The 23,972-nt window shown below is 42.0% G+C and overlaps 1 protein-coding gene across 1 annotated transcript in view; it reads left to right on the forward strand.

Moving 5' to 3' along the window:
* The first annotated feature begins 19,059 nt into the window (after window positions 1-19,059).
* Window positions 19,060-23,972, forward strand: part of PLPP3 (phospholipid phosphatase 3) — a 74,459-nt gene continuing 69,546 nt past the window's right edge. The window contains exon 1 of the mRNA XM_060773575.2: window positions 19,060-19,614. Within this exon, the coding sequence (XP_060629558.1) occupies window positions 19,476-19,614 (139 nt within the window). The 5' untranslated portion in view covers window positions 19,060-19,475. The remainder of the gene's footprint in view (window positions 19,615-23,972) is intronic.

The following is a 23,972-nucleotide window of genomic DNA, read 5'->3' on the forward strand; positions in this document are numbered from 1 at the left end:
TGGGGGAAATGGAAGGAAAAAGGAAGAGGGGCCTACCAAGGGCAAGATGGATGGATGGTATCCTTGAAGTGATTGGCTTGACTCTGAAGGAGCTGGGGGTAGTGACGGCCAACAGGGAGCTCCGGCATGAGCTGGTCCATGCGTCACAAAGCGTCAGAAGCAACTGAGCAAATAAACAACAAAAAAATGCTGAATTCCACCCTGAGTCTCCTTGGGGAGATAGGGCAGAATACAAATAAATCATCATCATCATCATCATCATCATCAATGCTCTTACCCTGTTTCCCCAAGTTTCCCTGACTGCAAGGGATAATCTGCTCATTTTCCCATCTTTTGGAAACAGCCCTTTTCGCTAAATTTCTGTTGTACTTCATAAATGGGTAAACATGTTTTCTCTGTGTGTTTTTGTTTGAATGACAAGCTGGAAGGAACTGTGGTTAGTAATTAATGCATGATGCTGAATGTCATCATGAGGGGCCATCCTTTGACTTTAGGTTTTGATTTGGAAATCCACAGGTCTGGCATAAGCTTTAACCAGCAAGAATCCGTGTTTGAACTTCACCCTTATTTATTTCAGTGATTTCAAAGTAAAGGTATAATTTAATAAGAGAGTCAGGCTGAGGTGCAGAAAAAGTTCTGCCCATGTAGAGCATTATAGTTATATCACAGGATATATGTATAGCTTTCCCTGACACACACTTCTAGTACCATCTCTCCTTATTCCACACACCCAATAAAATAAATAGGAATCCCTTGTAGTTAGGGACAGGGGATAATTTAGTTGATTAAGGAAGGAAGGTTGTAGGGTATTGCTTCTGAAACTCTTGTCTTCCAAATACTTTGAACTTCAATTTCCCAAGCCTCCACTACTATTGTCAATGCTCAGGAATTCTTGGTGTTGAAGTCATTAGAGTTTGAGAACCACTGTTGGAAGAAAAAGCTGTTTTGCTGTTTCTGTTTATTTTTGTATTAAAAAGGGAGGAAGGAAAGTGACAGAAGAAAGGAATGTAGCAGCATCTTTAAGACAAAGTGTACTTTGTTCTAGCATGAGCTTTCATGGATGTGAACTCACTGCTTCTGATATTTTTATAATTAAATAAGTAAAAGGATTCCCTACTCTTTCCAACTCAGTCTTGTACAGGAAAAAACATTCAGTTTTGTTATCATTCAGTATTAAAACTAGCATAGTTTCTTCTTTCCCTCCCTCCTGATTGGGATGGATGGCTCCTCCGTACATTCTTATTCTCTCCCACATATACACCATTAGCTAGTTCTTTAAAAATATAGATCACAATAATAATAATAATGAAACAACTAATCTGTGATTTTTAAAATAATTACAGGAGTGTTAATAGTAACTCACAACTTCAAAATACGTATTTTGTGGATAGAGCATCACTGCATTCAGTAAAAAGACTCTGAATAACCTTTCTATTCACAAGATTTGGGTGGCTTTGATTGCATTATCCATTGAAATCACTAGATGGTAGCATTTCCTTCCGTATGAAATTTTAAAAGGCAATTTCTTCAACAAAACTGAAATCAGTGAATCTTTCACAAAGCAGAAGAAGTCAATCTGATTATGAGATGGTGGATAGCTTAAATACTCTGAAGGCACAAGATCCCATCTGGTTTGGATACTAAGGCGGGCCAAACCTTGTTAATAAATGGGAGACTATCAATGAATACCTAACGCTGTGGGTTATATTTCAGAGGAAGGAGGGGGCGAAAATGCTTCTGAGGCCCCTCCCACACAGCTGAATAAAATCCCACATTTACTATATGGCAGTGTGGACTCAGATAACCTAGTTCAAAGCAGATATTGTGGGATTTTCTGCCTTGATATTCTGGGTTATATGGCTATGTGGAAAGGCCCTGAGTATTCCTTGCACAAGATTTTCCCAAGAAATACATGAAATCTGTCATAAACTAACAATCAACTTCAAGGCACATACACACACTCTACTAAACATTTTTTTCAATTGTCTGAATAGTTTATAACTCCTTTTTCAATATTGCTGCATTATTGCTTATCTTTCTCATAACAGCTGTCTTTTGTTTCAATCTGGGGGATGAAGTGGGAAATAGGCTTACTGATCACACAATAAGTATTTGTTTAATTTGTTCAGTACACCTTTAGCCAAAGGGCTCAATTAAAAAATATTCATGAAAATGACAAAATAAAACATATAAGTATGATTTAAGTGTATGGAACTACCAAGAACTATATATTTACATACTATCCATTAAAACCAAACCACAATTAGGCAATTATTACAAAAACAAGCAAACAAAACAAAAAAACACAAACACACTCATCACTCCCTTCTAAATACTAAAAACTTCACATTCTCTATTGGATGGTTGTTATCCCTTGTTAGTCCATTCCCTTTAAAAGATAATGTGATCACATCTTTATCTGAAGGGCTCCTATAGTAGCTTAAACATAGCTAATCTTGAGTCAGTAACTGGTTCTGTCAAAAGATCTATGCTGCTGTGTGCCATTAAGTTGTTTCTGACTTCCAGTGACCTAAGCCTGGTGAATCTTCTTCAAAAAAGGATTATCAATGTCTTCCTCAGAGGCTGAGAGAGTGTGTTTTGCCCAAGGTCGTCCAGCCTTGTTTCAAGTTTCATGACAGAGTGGAGATTCAAACCCTGGTTTCCAGAATTATAGCCCAACATCCAAACCACTGTGTATGTGCCTTTGTCATGTAAAAAATGTAATTTGATTATGCATGAGTCTGTCTCTGTTCTTTCTTACTTGCTCACCACAAATTACTTCTGTGTAAAGATGGAGGGACATGGATCAAACGGTCACTTCTACCAAGTAAGCTTGCATATGATTGCACCCCATGGACCAATATTATATAGCTGCTTGGTTGGAAATTATATCCGTTGAGGGCTCTTCCACACAGCCATCTAACCCAGAATATCAAGACAGAAAATCCCACAATATCTGCTTTGAACTGCAATAACTGAGTCCACACTCAGATAATGTGGGATTTCCTGCCTTGATATTCTGGGATATATGGCCGTGTGGAAGGGCCCAACACCCATATATTCCAGTTCAAAATAGAAAATGTGGGATTTTATTCAGCTACTAGCTTGGGGACCCGGCGTTGCCCGGGTTATTAGAGAAAGTGGGTAATGGCAGTTCTGTATGGCAAGTTTGGTCTTTATTGGTCTTTGGATAACGGCTGCATTATTTTCAGGAAGTGAGTGAAGGTACTTGAAGTCCCATCATCCATGGGCCATCCTCCTACAAACAACAGCAGGATATAGAGTGGGTCATGGGGGCTCTGTGTGCCAAGTTTGGTCTTTATCAGTCATTAGATGAGGGTGGCAGTGGTGTCAGTAAGTGAGTGAAGGTACTGCAAGTCCCATCATCCAAAGTCCATCCCCTTTCAAACTGCAGCAGGATGTAGAGTGGATCATGGGTGCTCTGTGTGCCAAGTGTGGTCTTGATTGGTCATTAGAAGAGGGTTGCAGCAATCTTCGGAAGGGAGTGGAGGTACTTGAAGTCCCATCATCCATGGTCTGTCCTCCTCCAAACTGCATCAGGATGTAGAGTGGGTCATTGGAGCTCCATGTGCCAAGTGTAGTCTTGATTAGTCATTGGCGAGGGTCTCAGTGGTCTTAGGAAGTGAGCAAAGGTACTGCAAGTCCCATCATCCATCTCCAAAGTTTTCCAAACAACACCAGGACGTAACGTGGGTCATGAGAGGTCTATGTGCCAAGTTTGGTCTTGACCCGTCATTGGATGAGGTTTGCAGAGGTCTCAGAATGTGAGTGAAGGTACTGGAAGTTCCATCATCCATGGTCCACCCTTCTCCAAAACTGCAGCAGGATGTAGAGTGGGTCATTGGAGCTCCATGTGCCAAGTTTAGTCTTGATGAGTCATTGGCAAGGGTCTCGGTGGTCTCAGGAAGTGAGTGAAGTGACTGCAAGTCCCATCATCCATTGTCAAATTATTCCAAACCGCACCAGGATGTAGAGTGGGTCATGCTGGATCTCTGTGTAAATTGTGGTCCTGATCCATCATTGTTGGCAGTTGTAATGGTCTTAGGAAGGGAGTGCAGGTATTGCAAGTCCCATCGTCCATGGTGCACCCTCCTTCAAACTGCACCAGGATGTAGAGTGCGTCATGGAGACTCAGTGTGCCAAGTTTGGTCTTTATCGGTAATTGGATGAGCGTTGCAGTGGTCTCAGGAATTGCGCAAAAGTACTGCAAGTCCCATTATCCATGGTCTATCCCCAGCCAAACACACACCAGGACGTAAAGTGGGTCATGAGAGGTCTGTGTGCCAAGTTTGGTCCTGATCAGTCATTGGATGAGGTTAACAGCGGTCTCAGAATGTGAGTGATGGTACTGCAAGTCCCATCGTCCATGGTGCATCCTCCTCCAAACTGCACCAGGATGTAGAATGGGTCATGGAGACTCAGTGTACCAAGTGTGGTCTGTATTGGTAATGTTCTGACTCAGCCCCTGGCCTTTCCTTTCCTCTGTCATCTCGGAATCTTGGATTTGAGGCTGGCCAATCAGAGACCATATGCAAATATCCTTCTCATGTCCCCGTTTCTGCCATGAACCCTCTTCTCCACCAGGGGCTCCTATTGAAGCTGGCCAATCAGAGACCATATGCAAATAGCACCACAGTGGCAGCCAATCAAAACGCTGGCACATATTCCTCCCTCTGTCCGATACAAACATTCTCTTTTATTATATACTAGCTTGGGGACCCGGCGTTGCCCGGGTTATTAGAGAAAGTGGGTAATGGCGGTTCTGTATGCCAAGTTTGGTCTTTATTGGTCTTTGGATTATGGCTGCATTATTTTCAGGAAGTGAGTGAAGGTACTTGAAGCCCCATCATCCATGGCCCATCCTCCTACAAACAGCAGCAGGATATAGAGTGGGTCATGGGGGCTCTGTGTGCCAAGTTTGGTCTTTATCAGTTATTAGATGAGGGTGGCAGTGGTGTCAGTAAGTGAGTGAAGGTACTGCAAGTCCCATCATCCAAAGTCCATCCCCTTTCAAACTGCAGCAGAATGTAGAGTGGATCATGGGGGCTCTGTGTGCCAAGCGTGGTCTTTATTGGTCATTAGAAGAGGGTTGCAGCAATTTTTGGATGGGAGTGGAGGTACTTGAAGTCCCATCATCCATGGTCTGTCCTCCTCCAAACTGCAGCAAGATGTAGAGTGGGTCATTGGAGCTCGATGTGGCAAGTTTAGTCTTGAGTGGTCATTGGCGAGGGTCTCAGTGGTCTCAGGAAGTGAGCAAAGGTACTGCAAGTCCCATCATCCATCTCCAAATTTTTCCAAACAACACCAGGACGTAAAGTGGGTCATGAGAGGTCTATGTGCCAAGTTTGGTCTTGATCCGTCATTGGATGAGGTTTGCAGAGGTCTCAGAATGTGAGTGAAGGTACTGGAAGTTCCATCATCCATGGTCCACCCTTCTCCAAAACTGCAGCAGGATGTAGAGTGGGTCATGGGGGCTCTGTGTGCCAACGTTGGTCTTGATTGGCCATTAGATGAGTTTTGCAGCAGTCTTGGGTAGTGGAGGTGCTTGAAGTCCCATCATCCATGGTCTGTCGTCCCCCAAACTGCTCCAGGATGTAGAGTGGGTCATTGAAGCTCCATGTGCCAAGTTTAGTCTTGATGAGTCATTGGCGAGGGTCTCAGTGGTCTCAGGAAGTGAGTGAAGTGACTGCAAGTCCCATCATCCACTGTCAAATTCTTCCAAACCGCACCAGGATGTAGAGTGAGTTATGCGGGCTCTCTGTGTAAATTGTGGTCCTGATCCATCATCGTTGGCAGTTGTAATGGTCTTAGGAAGGGAGTGCAGGTATTGGAAGTCCCATCGTCCATGGTGCATCCTCCTTCAAACTGCACTTGGATGTAGAATGCGTCATGGAGACTCAGTGTGCCAAGTTTGGTATTTATTGGTAATTGGATGAGGGTTTCAGTGGTATGAAGAATTGAGCAATGGTACTGCAAGTCCCATAATCCACGGTCCATTCCCGGCCAAACCACACCAGGACGTAAAGGGGTCATGAGTGTTCTATGTGCGAAGTTTGGCCCTGATCAGTCATTGGATAAGGTTAACAGTGGTCTCAGAATGTGAGTGGTGGTACTGCAAGTCCCATCATCCATGGTTCATAGTCCTCCAAACTGCAGTAGGATGTAGAGTGGGTGATGGGGGTTCTGTGTGCCTATTTCGGTCTGTATTGGGAGTGTTCTGACCCAGCCCCCGGCCTTTCCTTTCCTCTCTTTCTCATCTCGGAATGTTGGATTTGAGGCTGGCCAATCAGAGACCATATGCAAATTTCCTTCTGTCATGCCCCGTTTCTGCCATGAACCCTCTTCTCCACCAGGGGCTCCTATTGAAGCTGGCCAATCAGAGACCATATGCAAATAGCACCACAGCGGCAGCCAATCAGAACGCTGGCACATACACCGCCCTCCACAATTTCTCTGTCCGATACAAACACTCTTCTTTATTATATATATAGATATAGATGTGTAAGGGCCCTGAATTTCATGGTATTTAATTACTAATAGGTAGGTTTAGGGCTGTGAAATTGAGGATTTATCGCCTATTTAGACCAGCCTCATTTCTGTGACAGCAGTAGTTCTCTGCAGGCTACAAAGAAAGCAGGCCAATTAGGAGGTGAATGATGTTTTCACTGATTCTTCATTTGCATTTTAGTCAATGAATTTTAATGACTTTTTATATGTATAGAAACATTTCTGAAGCAAGATCTTAAGGTATAGGTAAACATTTTTGATTGTAGGTTTCACTTTGTAAAGTTCTCTTGTTCATTATCTTATTTTGTAAAAATGTCTATTATAAAATGTATGTGTACATACACACATATATGTCCGTGCGTATCAAATATATCTTTTTAACAGATTAACCTTTTTTACTGATTGATATGACCATGTATTGCTTCTTTCTCTTTTTCCTACATGCATATAGAAAGAATAGAAAGTCTGGTACTATGATATATACTTTTGGGGTTTTCTTGACTTATTGTAAATCTTAAAATATATTTTCTGGCCTTGTCCATTTAGCTTCTGAGAGCATCCTGCTATTTTTCTATTCTTATTTTCAGAATTAAAATGAATTAAGTTATCTCCTACAAAAATCAAATTCAAATACTAAAGGAATCATATACAGACAGTCCCCAAGTTACAAAAATGTCGGAACAGGTACATTTTTAGGTACATTTTTAAGTGTAACTCCCTCTCCCCCCCCCCCCCCCCCCAATATAGGCAAGCTTTAGACAGCATAGAGCAGGGTTAGCACCCTGTTTTTCTGCCTTTGCCCCCGTTCAGAAGATTTCACCACATTTCCTATCCCTGTGAGAATTGGATTTTGAAAATTTTGGCTTGTTGTGGAAACAAAGGTTGGTGATAAATCTTCAGTGGAGATACCTTTTCCTCATAATATCTCTTTCATGAGTGAATTTCCCTTCCTAAGGGTAGATTTCTCTCACTTCCTGTTGTCTCACCCTTGTTCTTAAGTATGAGTCATTTTTAAGTCTGATTTTTGTAACTCAAGGACTACCTGTACTTAATCCTGATTGCCACTTAAGAATCAAATGTTGCTTGCTATTTTTACAGTGTGCTATGAATTCATGAATGTATTTCCAAGAATGGTGGTCTCAGCCCTCTAGAGACTGTATTCAAAGAGAGGATATTACTGGGTTTTTTAAAATTTCAAACAAACATGGTGGACTTTAGCTTTGCTATAGAGGGAAAATCTTCCATTACTTCAAAGATAATGCAAGCACAGCACAAACACAAAGACTGCTATGTAAGTCAGAAAGTCAGAATGACATGTAAGAACATGCTTTAAAACACCAAGTCATCTTAGCATGCTGAAGAGTTGTCTAGCAAAGCAATTTCCTAACAGCTTTTGGCAGGAATTTTCTTGTTTATTACAGGGTGTCCATACAATATTTGAACAAATAAGTATACTACCTCTTACCAAAGACAAGAACTGAATAACTTGAAAGAAATCACATTGAATTCAGTGAGTCTTGCTTTTAAGGAAACATGTCAAGGATTGGAGGTTGGTTTTTTTGTTTTTGTTTTTTACAATATGCAGAAAATTACACTAATGTTCAAGGAATGTCATGGCAGAGGCCAAAGCAGTAAAGGTCTCTTGATGGTACCTAATGTGTGATCACTCCCAACTAGTTAATTGCTCATCCTTCCATAAAATACTGTGTGTATTTCTATAAAATATATTAGGGGATTTTTTTTTTGTGTGCCCTTAGCTATACTTTGATTTTATTTGCTATCAAGTCAGGTTTGACTTATGGCAACCTTATGAATGAGAGACACCACATCAACTACAACTCTGCTTAGGTCTTGTAGACTCGTGGCCCTTCCATAAAGCCATATAAACCAGAATATCAAGGCACATAATCCACAATATCTGCTTTGAACTGGGTTATCTGAGTCCATACTGCCATATAATCCAATTCAATGTGGATTTTATATAACTTTATAGAAGGGACCTCAGGACTATGAATTCTTTGATTTGAAACCAACCATTTGAAACGCAATCTTCTTCTTTTCCTGTTCCTTCCTACTTTGCCTAACTTTGTTATCTTTTTGAATGAATCATGTCATCTCATTATATCTCCAACTATGATAGCCTCACTTTGGTAATTTTGGCTTCTAGAGAAGTAAGATTGGGAGTGTGTGACAGTAAAGGTGTCAAATTGAGACAATACTACTATACAGTAAGACTGGGATATGGCTTTACAACACACTTTAGGTGTAATGGACCTAAGCCGCAATAATGCTTTGCCAGCCACATTGGCAAAATACTCAATGCAAAGAAAAACTGCCACCATAAATCATCAGTCCCACGTCTTCTTATTGCTTCTTCTTCTGAAGGATAAATTATAAAAGTTATGTGAAGTGATATCTTTAAGCAGCAATTTTCTCTTCCACTTTGTAGTATCAGCCAATGAAAATGAGCAGGGATGAGAAAACTTGCAGTATAAAGGGGATACAGGGCAATATGGGCTTTGTATTGGTTTGCTGTGAAAATGAAGAGGAAGGCACACCAAATTGCTGTTTTCACAACATCCAAGGCTAGGGATGTTGGGAGCTGCAGTCCAACAACATCCGAAGGGCTGCATGAGTCATACCCCTGATGTATTTTTTTTTGGGGGGGGGGGGGAGCAATGTAGTGCACATAATTGTGTGTTTATGTGTCTCAGAGTCTAGACCCCCATTAATTTCACAGGATTTTTTATATGAAAGGAATTATCAGAGGTATTTTATCATTGCCGTCCTCTGCAATAAAACCTACATCATTTGGTATTACTGGGATCTCCAATCCAAGTGCTAACCAGGACTAAACTTGCTTAGCTTCTGATAGCAGATCTGCTCTGATCTGAAACTTTCAGGGTATGTGCACCCATTTGATTGGAGATTGTGATTTATTTATTTATATTTTGCATATTGCCCAATACTGGGGCTCAAAGCTAATTAGAAAAATTAAAAGAGAATTAAAAGACACAATATGAAAAATACTGACAATATGATAAAATGAATACGTGTGTGATATTAAAATGCAATTAAACTTCTCATAGAAAGAAACCCATTTAAAATATATTGAAAACAACAAGGCCAGAAAACCAGCACTCAATTCGTAAAAGCTCATTGGAACAGAATAGTTTTCACTTGCTGATGGAAGGATTGCAACTCGTAACATTCCTGGCTAGAGATGCTGACAGTTGAAGTTCAGTATCTTCTGAAACTGCATAATTAACCCTCTTGACAGCAAGGGGACAGGTCAGAGCTTATTTTCTGTACAACATCGCCAAGAATCCCTCAACCATCTCGATTGTTTATTTCAATTTTTACATACACTTCCTAGCTCAGAATTACCTTTTCTTTTTACAGGAGGGAGGATGCCTGCTGATGTTGACACACAACTCTTGCTCAACTCATTTTCACATCAGTGGTGTTTAAACAAAAGATTCTACATGTGACCTGATGCCAAAACAGATAACACTAGATAAGGGAGAAAAGAGTAACTAGCCAGACAATTCTTCGCTTGCTCCAATTCCCCTTTATATCATAGGGGCTCAAACAAGACATTCCTTGCATATTGACACAAGGTTGTACCAAATTACCAAAGGATTCTGTTATCTTGAAAGACTTCTGAGTTATATTCTTGGACTTCTTCATGCATTTGAAAGGCTGGATGATGCTCAGGGTGGACCACATGCTTTATACAGAGTCCCAAACATCTCCAGGTCAGGGCTTGTTTGAACTGCTGGAGAGATCTGTCAAACAATGTAGGCATTAGTCAACTAGATGGACCAATGGTTGGAAATGGCAACCTTCCGAGTCTCCATTAACTGTTTGTAAAGGTGTATAATTGTTAACCTATATTGTATGTATATTGATTTGCCAGTTTGGCTGTACCTCTTTGGTGTGGGAGGGGCTTCAGACACAGGACTTCATTTTTGTTACACAGTATGCTTTTAGACGTCAATGGAGGTGGATGGAGTTTGTCTTCTTTCCACCTCCATCCACCACCTTCAGTGAGTACAGTTATACAGTTTGAACTATATCTATATGCTTAAAGACATTGGACTATGGTCTAGAATGCTGAATATATGCCAGAAGTTTGTTAGTAAACCTGAGATTTTTAAAGAAGACTACTTTGTTTTGTCTCTTGAGTGCATGTTTTAAGGGAGGGTAGATGGTCAACTTCAATTTCAAAGAAACAACCATCCTCTGCTATTCCAGTCTATATTTGTAGTGGCATGTCTTTATCCGGAGCCCCCGGTGGCGAAGTGGGTTAAAGCACTGAGCTGCTGAGCTTGTTGATCGAAAGGTCGCAGGTTCGATTCCGGGGAGCGGCGTGAGCTTCCGCTGTCAGCCCTAGCTTCTGCCAACCTAGCAGTTCGAAAACATGCAAATGTGAGTAGATCAATAGGTACTGCTCCGGCGGGAAGGTAACAGCGCTCCATGCAGTCATGCCGGCCACATGACCTTGGAGGTGTCTACGGACAACGCTGGCTCTTCGGCTTAGAAATGGAGATGAGCACCACACCCCAGAGTCAGACATGACTGGACTTAATGTCAGGGGACTACCTTTACCTTTTATGTCTTTATCCTTGGCAGTTTAAAGACATGGTTCTTTAGTTTAACAGCTGAGTTATCTGTGTGCCATTACATTAATGCTTGTTAATATCACTTGTTCAAAGGGTAGACTTCTAACAAAGTCATGCTTTTCTTGACTAGTGGTTTTCAAAAGATGGTCTCTGCACGTTCATGGAGATTCACATTTGGATGAGACATCATTTTTAACTTTTCATTAAGGTTTTGGTACAGTTATTTCCAATAGGTTATGGAATTTCCAATATGACCTGGTGTACAATAACTTCCTAGTGATTTTAGAATTTTTAAATTTTTTTGAACGGAATATTTTCACACTGTGCATAGTTGAATCCATGATATCAGAAACTGTGGATACAGAGGACTGATGACTTTCTTGTTGGTTGCATCTCTCTTCAGCAATTTTGACTAAAAAACATTGAACATTAAAATGTCAGATTCACAGGAATCTTAATTGTAAACTGAGAAACTATCTTCTTTGGAAAACATACATAAACAGACAGGGAGCACAATATTACATATATTCCCTGTGAGAACTTGGAGAAGTCAGTTTTAGACAACAACCTCCAGAGTCTGCACGGGGGAATTTCAGGCTGGGGATTTTTTGAGCTCTAGTCTTGGGAGAAAATATAGGCCTAAAGAAAGTGATTGACTGGGGGAAAATAGCTGTTCTAAGCTCTAAGCCTAGTTATGGCTTTTTCAGTTTCCCTGGCCAATATGAGATTTTCTTTTAGGGAAAAATAAGACTTAGGTCTGCTAAAGCCATTAGGTCAGAAGCAGTGCCCTATATATTATGGAAGTCAAATCCATCTTAATAATGTAACAGTCTTATATCCTGCTTACAGAGATGCTGGAATTATCCTCCTGCCATAGATTGAATAAGAAGGGTACAGGATTCCAAAGCAGCTTCTAATGAACAGGAAAGGAAGCTTAAGGAATAAGAATAATCCTAAATGAATAGTGGTGGCTGAAGTCTCACAATTTGGAGATTGTTCTTTCCTAAATCCCAGCATGTCAATCATTCAGTTCCATGAGTGCAAACCAGTTAAACTTTGCTTAAGGGACAATGCTAAATGGATTATCCAGTAAAGGGGACCTCTGTGCTAACCTTTCCCCTAGATACAGTGTACTGAAACTATGTCTGAGAGCTCCAAACCCACTGCCACAGCCACTAAGTATATTTGCCATGATCTAGCCATTCATAGCCAGAAACAAATAAGTTCCAAAGGATGCGTGACTCTTTCATTTCATCTAAACTGACTGGTGAGACTTTGTTTTGTACACTGGCTGGCTCACTGTTTGTTGAAATGAACAAGGACCTCCACCTGAGGATGCAAGACATATGGATGGATAGTGGCAGATTAATCAGCATGGATCTTTGTATTGGTATGCACGACAGTAACAACAGGTATTGCAGCATATAAATGGGAATGCTGCCTATGTGATGTGTATAATAACTGAGTTCTGATTATGTGACTACAGGGAAATGATTTATTTAGCTGGCGCAAAGCTTTAAAAATCCTGGCTACTAGTATGAGTTTCAGTTTGTACACTGAAATGTTAATATTTTGGGCTTTAGCAATTTGGAAATGCGATGTAAATAACAACAAAATGTAAAGGTGGTAACTTCTAAGTATACACATCCATCTCTCTGAGAGAGCCAGTATGGTGTAGTGGTTTGAGTGTTCAGTTATGACTCTGGACACCGGGGTTCAAATACCTGCTGGGCCATGTAAATCCACTATATGACCATGAGTAAGTTGCAGTTTCTCAGTCTCAGAGGAGGGAAAGGCAACCCCCTCAAAACAAATCCTGCCGAGAAAACCCAGAAATAGGTTCACATTAGGGGTAGCATAAATTAGAAACAATAACAAGACATATTTAACATCTATCACATAGACCAAATAAAAAAATGTTGCTTTTTTAGCCCTGTGCCTAGTTATTTGGGATGCTGATCCCGAAATTGCATTGGATAGACTGCATCAGCTCTAGTTTCTTAGATATGGTTACGATGGTTTAGAATGAGTGAGTAAATAGATGTCATATGTTCTATATCTCAAAAAGTAGAGTTGATAGGGGGAAACTTGTGCCATTTTTGGAATTAGCAGGTAAAATGTGTTGACCAGTATAATAAATGAATTAAAGCTATATAGGAAATAGCAAGAGCTTCAGGAAGTGTCTTCATTGAATATATTTCCAACAATCCTCAAGCCAATCATTGGTCAAGGTAAGGACATCTGAGAGTTGAAGTTTTAAAAACAGCCTTTGCAAACCCTGGAAAGAATGGTCACATTCTTCAGACTTACAAAATATTGCAGGTCATATGGCAGACGTCACATGGAGGCAGTTGCTACCATATCTGGGCTGTTTTAATGTGCATTTCCTTAAAACTAAGTAGAATTGTGGAGTAACGGTGGTTTGGATAACAAGGAAGGAGAATTTATAGTTCTGGATTGCCTCTGAAGGTTTTGCAAGAATGATAAGCAGAAATTAATTAAGAATGTTTGCTTGGAATGGAAGATCCACCAAAAAGACACATTTTCTGAAGGATGACACATTGATCATTGAAAGCAATGGAAGAGGCAGTCTTTCAGATACTGCTAGACTGCTGTTACCAAAGGCCCTTCTACACAGCCCTATATCCCAGAATATCAAGGCAGAAAATCCCACATTATCTAAGTGTGGACTCAGATAACCCAGTTCAAAGCAGATATTCTGGGATTTTCTGCCTTGATATTCTGGGATGTAGGGCTGTGTGGAAGGGTCTCAAGATCCTTCTCTGTCAACTTTGCTCGTTTAGGCTGGTGGAAGTTGCAGTCCAGAACTTCCACCAGCTTGAACTTCTGAGAACTGTATTTTCCTCCATCTTTGCAGCAATCTCCCACATGTTTCCACAAACTGATTTCTTTAAATATCATGTTAAAAGAGTGGAAGTGGCTCTTAATGAGACAGGTTGCATTACCACAGGATGTCTACATCCAACACCACTGGACAGGGCCGGTTAACCAATTCATGAGAAAATCGGGTTATTTTTTAACCTTAGACATTTTGGGAGGGGTTGAACACTTAACCCCCCCCCCCCAAAGCTACAGGCCTGCCACTGGAGATGTTTTACTGTTTCACCTGCATTGCATCACCTGACATCTGACAGGAAATAGCAGCCGGTAATCTGTAATGAAAGGACAAAGGCACTGAGATCTCTGTTTTGATATCAGCCAGCAAGCCAATGCCTTAAATCAAGTAATAGCTTCCTAAGATCTACAGAGATACTCACAGGAACATCTCAGCAAGCAAGAGTCCAAAAGTGGCAGGTGAAATCCTGGAACCTCAATCAGTGGCTGACACCATATGAGAGACTCCCTCCTGGGCACACAGAAGACTGGGTGACTTGGAAGGTGCTGAACAGGCTCTGCTCTGGCACCATGAGATGTAGAGCTAACCTTAAGAAATGGGGCTACAAAGTGGAGTCCATGACATACGAGTGTGGAGAAGAGCAAACCACAGACCACTTACTACAATGCAGTCTGAGCTACATGCACAATGGAAGACCTTCTCACAGCGACACCAGAGGCACTTCAAGTGGTCAGCTTCTGGTCAAAGGACATTTAGGATAATGCCAAGTTTAACTTTGTGTTTTTAAATTCATTATAACTGTACCCTCAATTCGCTTCTGACGCAATAAATAAATCCCATCATACATGATAGGTTCCTTTATTTTCTTTTTTGTAGCACAATGTTTTAGATTATGTTTAACAATTCTAATCTCAGTTTCCACTCCAACATAGGCAGACAAGTGTGATAGGAACTAGCAATTCAAATATAGACCACCAAGATTTGTACTTACCACTCTGTACACTGAGATACACCAAATTATGTGTTGGACATTCTTTATTAGAAGTTGTATAGCCTCTTTTTCTGATACACACATACCTGACTGGCTAATTCTAATCAGCATGTCAGTTTCAACCCATCCTGGCTTTCTAGGTTTTATTTTCTTCTGACAGATGCACCACTTCAATGACAAAGTTATCATGCTAAGATCTGTAATAGGGATATACAAAATACTATCTAGGGCCCACCAAGCCTTCCAGGGCTGTTGTTATGCCCCCTAATTCCCCTTTTGGGGAAAAGAAAAGGTAAATTGCATCTTTTGGAAGTGTTTGTTTTTACAACAGGTCTCATGGGAGCCTTATCAGCAAATAGTAAGATGAAAGTTTTCCCTTTACTCCAAGGATGGGCTGCAGGTAACCACCATTGTTGCAAAGTTGCTGCAGATCTTCTTTCCTCTAAGCAAAGATTCAAAGCAAGAAACAAAAAGAATGTGAGAGAAGAATCTGGAAGCTATTACAAATGTCAACTTACAATTACAGGGACAAAGTATACTAATTTATATGGCATTGGTAAAAAAAAAAAGCAAGTAAACAAAAAAAATGCCCAGAAGTGTGCATTTACTAATTATGATTCATAAATCATATGAGTTTTGTGCAGCTAGCCCCCATGATTTTGGAATATGCTGTAATTAGCAAATCCTCGCACATACTTTGCTTTGCAGAAGTCAATTTTGAAGAAGTAGGAAGTTAAAAAATATTTTGGTGCTTTGTGCCATCAAGATAAGGGATATGGTGATCCTATTATGACTAGATGTATTCATATGTTTGGCATTGTCTGAGAGAGTAGGATCTGCCCAAGGTCACCCTGCAGACCTCCATGACTAAGTGGGGATTAGGTTGCAAAGCCCCCTGCACAGTTTACTACAGAAAAAAAAACTGTCAAGTTTCAAAACTAGAAATAGACTTAAGACACATGGGGTGCATTGTGTCTGTGTGATCCCTAGATACAGAAAAGACATAGAAAATTACCCACCAGGTCATGAAAATCATCCAGCCCAGTTTTAAAGAATCACCCTCTTAAGAATTCTACCATGTTTATTTTTAAAATTATGTTTTAATGGGGAGATGACTTAGAAGGTCCTGGCTGGTGGAAAATCAATTTATAAACCCCTCTTATCAGACCCCACACATACACCCTTCCTTAGCACAGATTGAGTATCTCTTGTCTGATATTCTTGGGAGTAAAGGTTTTTTGGGGGGTTTTTTTGGATTTCAGATGTTGGTTTTTTTTTTGTTTTGTTTTTTTTTTGGAAAATTTCAATATACATAATCAAAGTGAAAATATGTAAGTGTGTATGTAGCTGGGATGCCCACTTCCACAAACAGCTTTAACCCACAGTGCTGAGGAGCCACCAAAAGCCCTCCCTCCAGTGACATTAAAGGTTATAGTGCACACCATGAACATGTAGCCCAACCACTGCCGATGTCCTCCCCAAACACTACACTGCCCACCACCCAAGTAATGCTTTCATTTGGGGACAATTTCGCCCTAGATTTTACATGTTTCCTCCACCACAGACATCCCAGTGTTTCTTACTCTCCCCATTGGTGTGAAATTTTCATGATCCTGCCCACCGCCTCTCCCTTAACCCTTTCCTACACTTAGCATTTAATGGCCTTGTAGTTCATACATACAGAGAGCACTGTGGACTCAAACAATGATGGATCTGGACCAAACTTGGTACAAGCACTCAATACACCCAAATATGAACACAGATGGAGTTTGGGGGAAATAGATTTTGACATTTGGGAGTTGTAGTCACTAGGATTCACAGTTCACCTAGAATCAAAGAGCATTCTGAACCACACCAACGAGAGAATTGGGGCAGACTTCCCACACAGAACCCCCATAATCAACAAAAAATACTTAAGGCCATCCAATCCAACTCCCTTCATCAGGGAAAGAAAACATAATCAAAGTCCTCCTGACAAAGAGCCATCCAGGCATAGATAGATAGATAGATAGATAGATAGATAGATAGATAGATAGATAGATATGATTCACACACAGAGAGATATAGCATCATAGATTTGAAAGGGACCATTAAAGAAGTACAATGATATCTTGCATGTTCCAGGGTGGGCAAACCAGACACTCTCCACATCAACACTGACAAAGAAACAGCACGAAATACTGTTTACCCACAAGCATAAAGACATTACATATATTAGAAACCAACACTTTCTCATTACTTTATTTTCCAGATCAACAGACTGGGCCACAGCAACTCGTGGCAGGGGACAGCTAGTAAATAAAAAAAATCAAGCTGGTCAATTGCAGCAGTCACACTCGCCTCAAGCAGGCAAGAGTTCTTTCTCCCACCCTGGACATTCTACAGAGATATAAACCTCACTTTTCAAGTTTCCAACAGACCCTTAAACCTCTGAGGATGCAGATACAGGAGAAACATCAGGAAAGAATGCTACTGGAACATGGCCATACAGCCCAGAGAACTTTGAGCAACCCAGAAAGTGATTTTGCTGTGCAGATGATTTCACAGGCTGGGATTGTGATCTCACAAACCACAGAGCAGTGATGCACATTATGGGCTTTCTTTCACGCACTGTTGCGGGAGTTTGTTGCCTAGCATTTGCAGTTTGCAGGTAGATTAGAACACCATTAAATGGTCAGTGATGCATTGTGTTGACAAGCTGCCTCCAATTCACAGGACATAAAAAGGGAGGGGATGGCATTGGGCAAAGAAAACCCAAACAAAGTCCATCTTGTATTGTCGAAGGCTTTCATAGCTGGAATCACTGGGTTGTTGTAGGTTTTTCAGACTGTATGGCCATGTTCTAGAAGCATTCTTTCCTGATGTTTCGCCTGCATCTTTGGCAATCATCTTCAGAGATTGTGAGGCCTGGGTTGTTGTAGGTTTTTCAGGCTGTATGGCCATGTTCTAGAAGCATTCTCTTCTGGTGTTTTCCCTGCATCTTTGGCAATCATCCTCAGAGGTTGTGAGGTCTGGGTTGTAGATTTTTCGGGCTGTATGGCCATGTTCTAGAAGCATTCTCTTCTGATGTTTCACCTGCATCTGTGGCAGGCATCCTCAGAGGTTGTGAGATTTGCGTTGTAGGTTTTTCAGATTGTATGGCCATGTTCTGGAAGCATTCTCTCCTGACGTTTCACCTGCACCTGTGGCAGGCATCCTCAAAGGTTGTGAGGCCTGGGTTGTTGTAGGTTTGTCAGTCTGTATGGCCATGTTCTAGAAGCATTCTCTCCTGACGTTTCACCTGCATTTATGGCAGGCATCCTCAGAGGTTTTGAGGTCTGAGGATGCCTGCCATAGATGCAGGCGAAACGTCAGGAGAGAATACTTCTAGAACATGGCCTTACAACCCGAAAAATCTACAACAACCCAGTGACTCTGGCCATGAAAAGACTTCGACAATATGTTGTGAGGTCTGTTGGAAACTAGCAAAATGGGATTTATATATCTGTGGAAATTACAACAGTAAATAAAAATCAAAACTCAAACACAGGGGAAGTCCAGAGAAGAAACAATCAGGAACAGCTAATCACCTCTCAACAAAAAATTCCTCCAGGTAGTAACAGGGCACACCTAAACACCTGTCAGGCCATCAAATGCTAATCAAGGTGGCCAACTGAAACATTCACACCTTGCTCCAACAGACAAGAGTTCTTTCTCCCACCCTGGGCTTTCCACTGATATATAATCCCCATTTTCCTAGTTTCCAAAAGACCTCACAACTTCTGAGGATGCCTGCCATAGATGGAGGCGAAACGTCAGGAGAGAATGCTTCTAGAAGATGGCCATACAGCCCGAAAAACCTACAGCAATCCCAAGTCCATGGGTTGTTGTAAGGTTTTTCCGGGCACCTAAGCACCAAAAGGCTGGGCTGCCTTTCCTCTTCGGGACGCTAGGGGCTTCCTGCCTCCTGCTTTTTCGGAGCGCTTCCCTCCTTTGCCAGAGACCAAAGGGGGGTGGGGGGAGATGTGGGTCTGATTCCGCCTGTGTCGGTTTCAGGAAGGGGGCTGTCCTTGGATCGCCCAGAAGAGCAAGAGGGGCGGAAAAGGCTCGGGGGGAATAAAAGTGCCGGAGGAGAGCGCCTCGCTCAGAGCCGAGAGAGCGCCTGGGTCGGATCTGCGCCCATTCATTCGCGCTCAGCCCGAGCCCGGATTGGTCGGCTGCCTGGTCACGCTGGCGAAACTTTCCCAACTTTTCCTCGCCTTGTCGTAATTCCAGATCGGAGCCTTTCTCCTCCTCCTTCGGCTGGCGGAGAAAGGGAGGCAAGAAAGGGAAAACTCGCCGCGGAGCAGCGCTTCTTCTTCCTGGCCGAGCGGAGCAGGAGCCCCTCGCCTGGATCCCTCCTCCTCCTCCTCCTCCTCCTCTTGCCTCCCTCCATTCTTAGCCGAAGGAAGGCTTCTTGTTCGTGGGCCCCAAGCAGCAGCCCCTTCCCGGCGCCATGCAGAACTACAAGTACGACAAGGCGATCGTGCCGGAGTCCAAGAACGGAGGCAGCCCGGCGCTCAACAACAACCCCAGCAAGAGCCCCAGCAAGAAGGCGCTGCTCATTTGCCTCGACCTCTTCTGCCTCTTCATGGGTGAGAGAGACGCGGGGATGCGGAGCTCGGGCTTCCTCTGCAGCGCCCACCACTCTCCTCTCCTCTTCATCCGCTTTCTTCTTCCAACCCAACCACACAGCCTCTCTTCACTCTGGAGAAACTAACTTTGCGCCCTCCTTCCTCACTCTTGGAAAACTTCACCTTTACTTCTTCCTCTCTGGGAAAACTCACCAGCCTTTCTTCCGCCTCCCTCCCTCTCTTTTGGCTCTTCCTCTCTTTCCTTTCCGACTTTGGGCACAGAGCCTTTCCCGAGCCTTTCGTTTTTCCATCATCACACTAGAGAATACAACTGTTTCGGTTCGCTCCTGACACGATAAATAAATACTAAGAATGACCACTTCATCACACTAGAGAATGAATCCACTTTAAATTCGATTTCTGCCTCTTGCAGAAGTCTGGGATTTATAGTTTAGTGAGGCTATTAAAGGCTCCTCCCTAAACTACAAACCCCAGCACTGCGCAGGAGGCAGAAACCAGATTTAAAGTTCTTTAGTGTGATGAGGGCCTGAATCCACTTTAAATTCGATTTCTGCCTCCTGCAGAATTCTGGGATTTGTAGTTTAGTGAGGCTGTTAAAGCATCCTCCCTAAACTACAAACCCTAGCATTCTGCAGGAGGCAGAAAATGGATTTAAAGTGGATTCATTCTCTAGTGTGATGAGGGCCTAAATCCACGTTAAACCCGGTTTCTGCCTCCTGCAGAATGCTGGGGTTTGTAGTTGAGTGAAGCTGTTAAAAGCTCTGGGTTGCAGTAAGTTTTGTATAGTTATGTTCCAGAAGCATTCTCTCCTGACGTTTTACCTGTATCTATAGCAGGCATCCTCAGAGGTTGTGAGATCATAGATACAGGTGAAATGTCAGGAGAGAATGCTTCTGGAACATGGCCAAACTGCTCGAAAAACTTACAGCAACCCTGCCATGAAAGCCTTCAACAACACAATGTTAAAGGCTCCTCCCTAAACTACAAACCCCAGAAATCTGCAGGAGGCAGCAACCGGATTTAAAGTGGGTTCATTCTCTAGTGTGATGTTCCTCTTGAAGAATCCTTTCAAGGTTTTCCCTGGATCGCTGTGCAATAAATGTGTTTTTCTCCCTTGTCATTGAAATCCCAGGCTGCTTCTCTCCCTGGTGGGTGATGGAGTTGGACCCTGCCAAGGGATGGGGTGTGTTTTTGTGGTGTTTGAGGACCAAGGAGATGTTCTCCCAAACCAATGTGGGATGCCCTTGTGGCCAACTGCAGGGCAAGTCTGGAAGGAGTTTTGGAAATGGTTGGGGAGGAGAGATAGGGGAAGATTTGGTTTTTCCTTGAGCACTGTTTCTCAACCTTCCTAATGCCCTGACCCCTTAATACAGTTCCTCCTGTTGTGGTGATCCTCAGCCGTAATATTATTTTCTTGCTGCTTCATAACTGTCATTTTGCTATTGTTATGAATCGTCATGTAAATATCATATAGGCAGGATTTATTTTCAGTCACTAAACCAAATTTGGCACAAATACTTGATAAGCCAAAATCCGAATAGTGGTGGAGTTTGGGGGAGGTTGATTTTGTCATTTGGGAGTTGTAGTTGCTGGGATTTATAGTTCACCTACAATCAAAGAGCATTCTGAACTCCACCAACAATGAAATTGGACCAAACTTGGCACACAGAACTCCCAAGATGAACAGAAAATACTGGAAGGGTTTGGAGGGCATTGTCCTTGAGTTTTGGAATTGTAGTTCACCTACATCCAGAGAGCACTGCAGACTCAAACAATGATGGATCTGGACCAAACTTGGTATCTGTATACTCAGTATGACCAAATGTGAACACTGGTGAAGTTTGTGGAAAATAGACCTTGCCATTTGGGTCTATTTACCAGCAACTCCACCAGTGATAGAATTGGGCCAAACTTCCCACATAGAACCCACATAACCAACAGAAAATACTGTGTTTTCTGATGGTTTCTGGTGACCCCTCTGATACCCCCTCATGACCCCCGCCCAGGGATCCAGACCCTCAGGTTGAGAAACACTGCTATATAGTTTCCCCAAGGGTACATATCCCCCCTTCTTTTTGAAAATTCTTTTCAAGATTTTCTCCGGATGCTGTGCAATAAATTAGTTTCTCTCCTGTGTCATTTAAATCCCAGGCTGCTTCCCTCCTTGGTGGGTTATGGAATTGGATGGGGTGTGTTTTTGTGGTGTTTGGGGAGGAAGGGAATTTTCTCTCAAACCAGTGTGGGATGTCCTTGTGGACCAACTGCAGGGCAAGTCTGGAAGGAGTTTTAGAAATTGTTGAACTGGGAGGAGAGATGGAGGAAGATCTGTTCTTTTAAAAAATAAAAATAAAACTTTCCTAGAGGAAAACTCTCACGGAAACCACAGAACCTGTGGAAAGCTGGAGCAGCCAATAAAATGGATGTCCCCGAGAGCTTCATGTGTAAACAAAGCTTCTTTCCATCCTGTCTAGTTCTTCCCAGGGCAGATGGGAAAACTAAGCAAGGCGTGCTTTCCCCTCCTTCTCCTACTACTTTGTTGTTGTTATGTGTCTTCAAGTTTCCTACCCATGGCAATCCTGTCACAGGGTTTTCTTGGTAAGATTTATGCAGAGAGGGTTGTTGTGAGTTTTCCAGGCTGTATGGCTATGTTAAAGAAGCATTCTCTCCTGAGGTTTCGCCTGCATCAGAGGTTGTGAGGTCGTAGATGGCAATCCTAGTGATATAGCTGCTTCATGGAGACATGGCTTTTTCATGGACACAACCCAGTATTCAGACACAGGGGGCATTCTGAGAAGGTGGTAGGCATACATGAATTCAAGCTGGGGTCATAAGGCAGAAAGTCAACTCAAATAACATAATGAAGACCTTAAGAAAATTCTGGAAATCCTATGCATGCCTGATAAACATCTGTGGGCTGCAAACCACCAAAGACAAAAAGGTGCTTTTCTATCTGAAAAGATTGTTTCTTAACACCCAAAACCAGTCCTCCAAAGAACTTTCCAAAACAAACACCACTGTTCCTATATCTCTTTATAGAGAAGATACAATACTGAATTGCCCATTGACATAGCTAAGTGCAGGGAACACCAAAATGAGTTCTGATTCTACCTCCTGATATGTCTTAATTCTTCAGTAATGCTAAAGGTTGAACAGGATTGCTCCCTTTGAGTGTTCATTTTTAAAAATACTAATGAGTTTACAATTTTTAGAGCAATGGTCAGGTATCTGAAGTAGGCTGAATAGGACACAGTAAAACACTGACAGCCCTGAAGTTAGCACACTCAGAAGGGAGCAATGCCTTGTATTCGTTTCTTGATGTGTCATTATGGGATATGTGTTTTCAATGATTTTTTTTTGTCTGGCATTTCAAATGTTTGGGTTCCCGTGAAATATCATATACATAGCATCTTACCCAAGGACATCAAGAGGTTGTGGAAGGGAATGTCAGCTGGAACAAATAGGAATATGTTTGGGTTGCTGTGAGTTTTTCAACCTGTATGGCAATGTTCCAGAAGCATTCTCCCCTGACGTTTCACCCACATCTATGACTGCCATAGATGTGGGAGAAACGTCAGGAGAGAATGCTTCTGGAACATGGCCATACAGCCTGGAAAACTCACAACAATCCAGTGATTCCAGCCATGAAAGCCTTCGACAACACTACGAATATGTTTTATTGTAGTTTTTGCTGTTTCCTTCTGAGACATGTAATTTGCCTGCTGCTGTCCAATTTGCACAATTTAATGCGTATATAATAACAGTGTCAGCGTATACTTAAGAATAATTATATCTGAGGTGTAGAATAGCTTTACCGAAACCTGTTGCCTTCCAGATGGGTTGGACTACAACTCTTACTTTCCACCCTCAGCAAGACATTGATGATGCTGGCAGCCTGGAGAAGGATGGATGTTGCAATATATTTGCTAGGGTTATGGAGGCAGTTCTACTTGCCTGGGGGACAAATTTGAAAACATGACTGGAAACAGAACATTGATATACTACATGCCACATAAAATATATTATTTGTCTGTGCCAGGTTTTATTCTGTGAAAACAGGTTCAACTTTCACGACTCTGTATCATCTCATCAATAGGCAAGAACTAGCATCTCTAAGAGAGCACAATAGCTGGTGCCTATGGTAGAAAACTAACGTGTGTGGTAAGCTAACTAGTGTCTATCACTATCTACAACAGACAAATAATATCACAATTTCTGGTTTCTTGATAGATACACAAATTCTGTGTTCCAAAAGTTGCAGCTTTGTTGTAAACTTCAGCAGATGCACTATGAAAGGGTGATGTACTCAACTAGATACATCTGATAAATAGAAATTATTATGTTTTGAAACACTCCACTTA

This window comes from Anolis sagrei, chromosome 4 (assembly GCF_037176765.1).
Source record: "Anolis sagrei isolate rAnoSag1 chromosome 4, rAnoSag1.mat, whole genome shotgun sequence".
NCBI classification, from domain to species: domain Eukaryota; kingdom Metazoa; phylum Chordata; class Lepidosauria; order Squamata; family Dactyloidae; genus Anolis; species Anolis sagrei.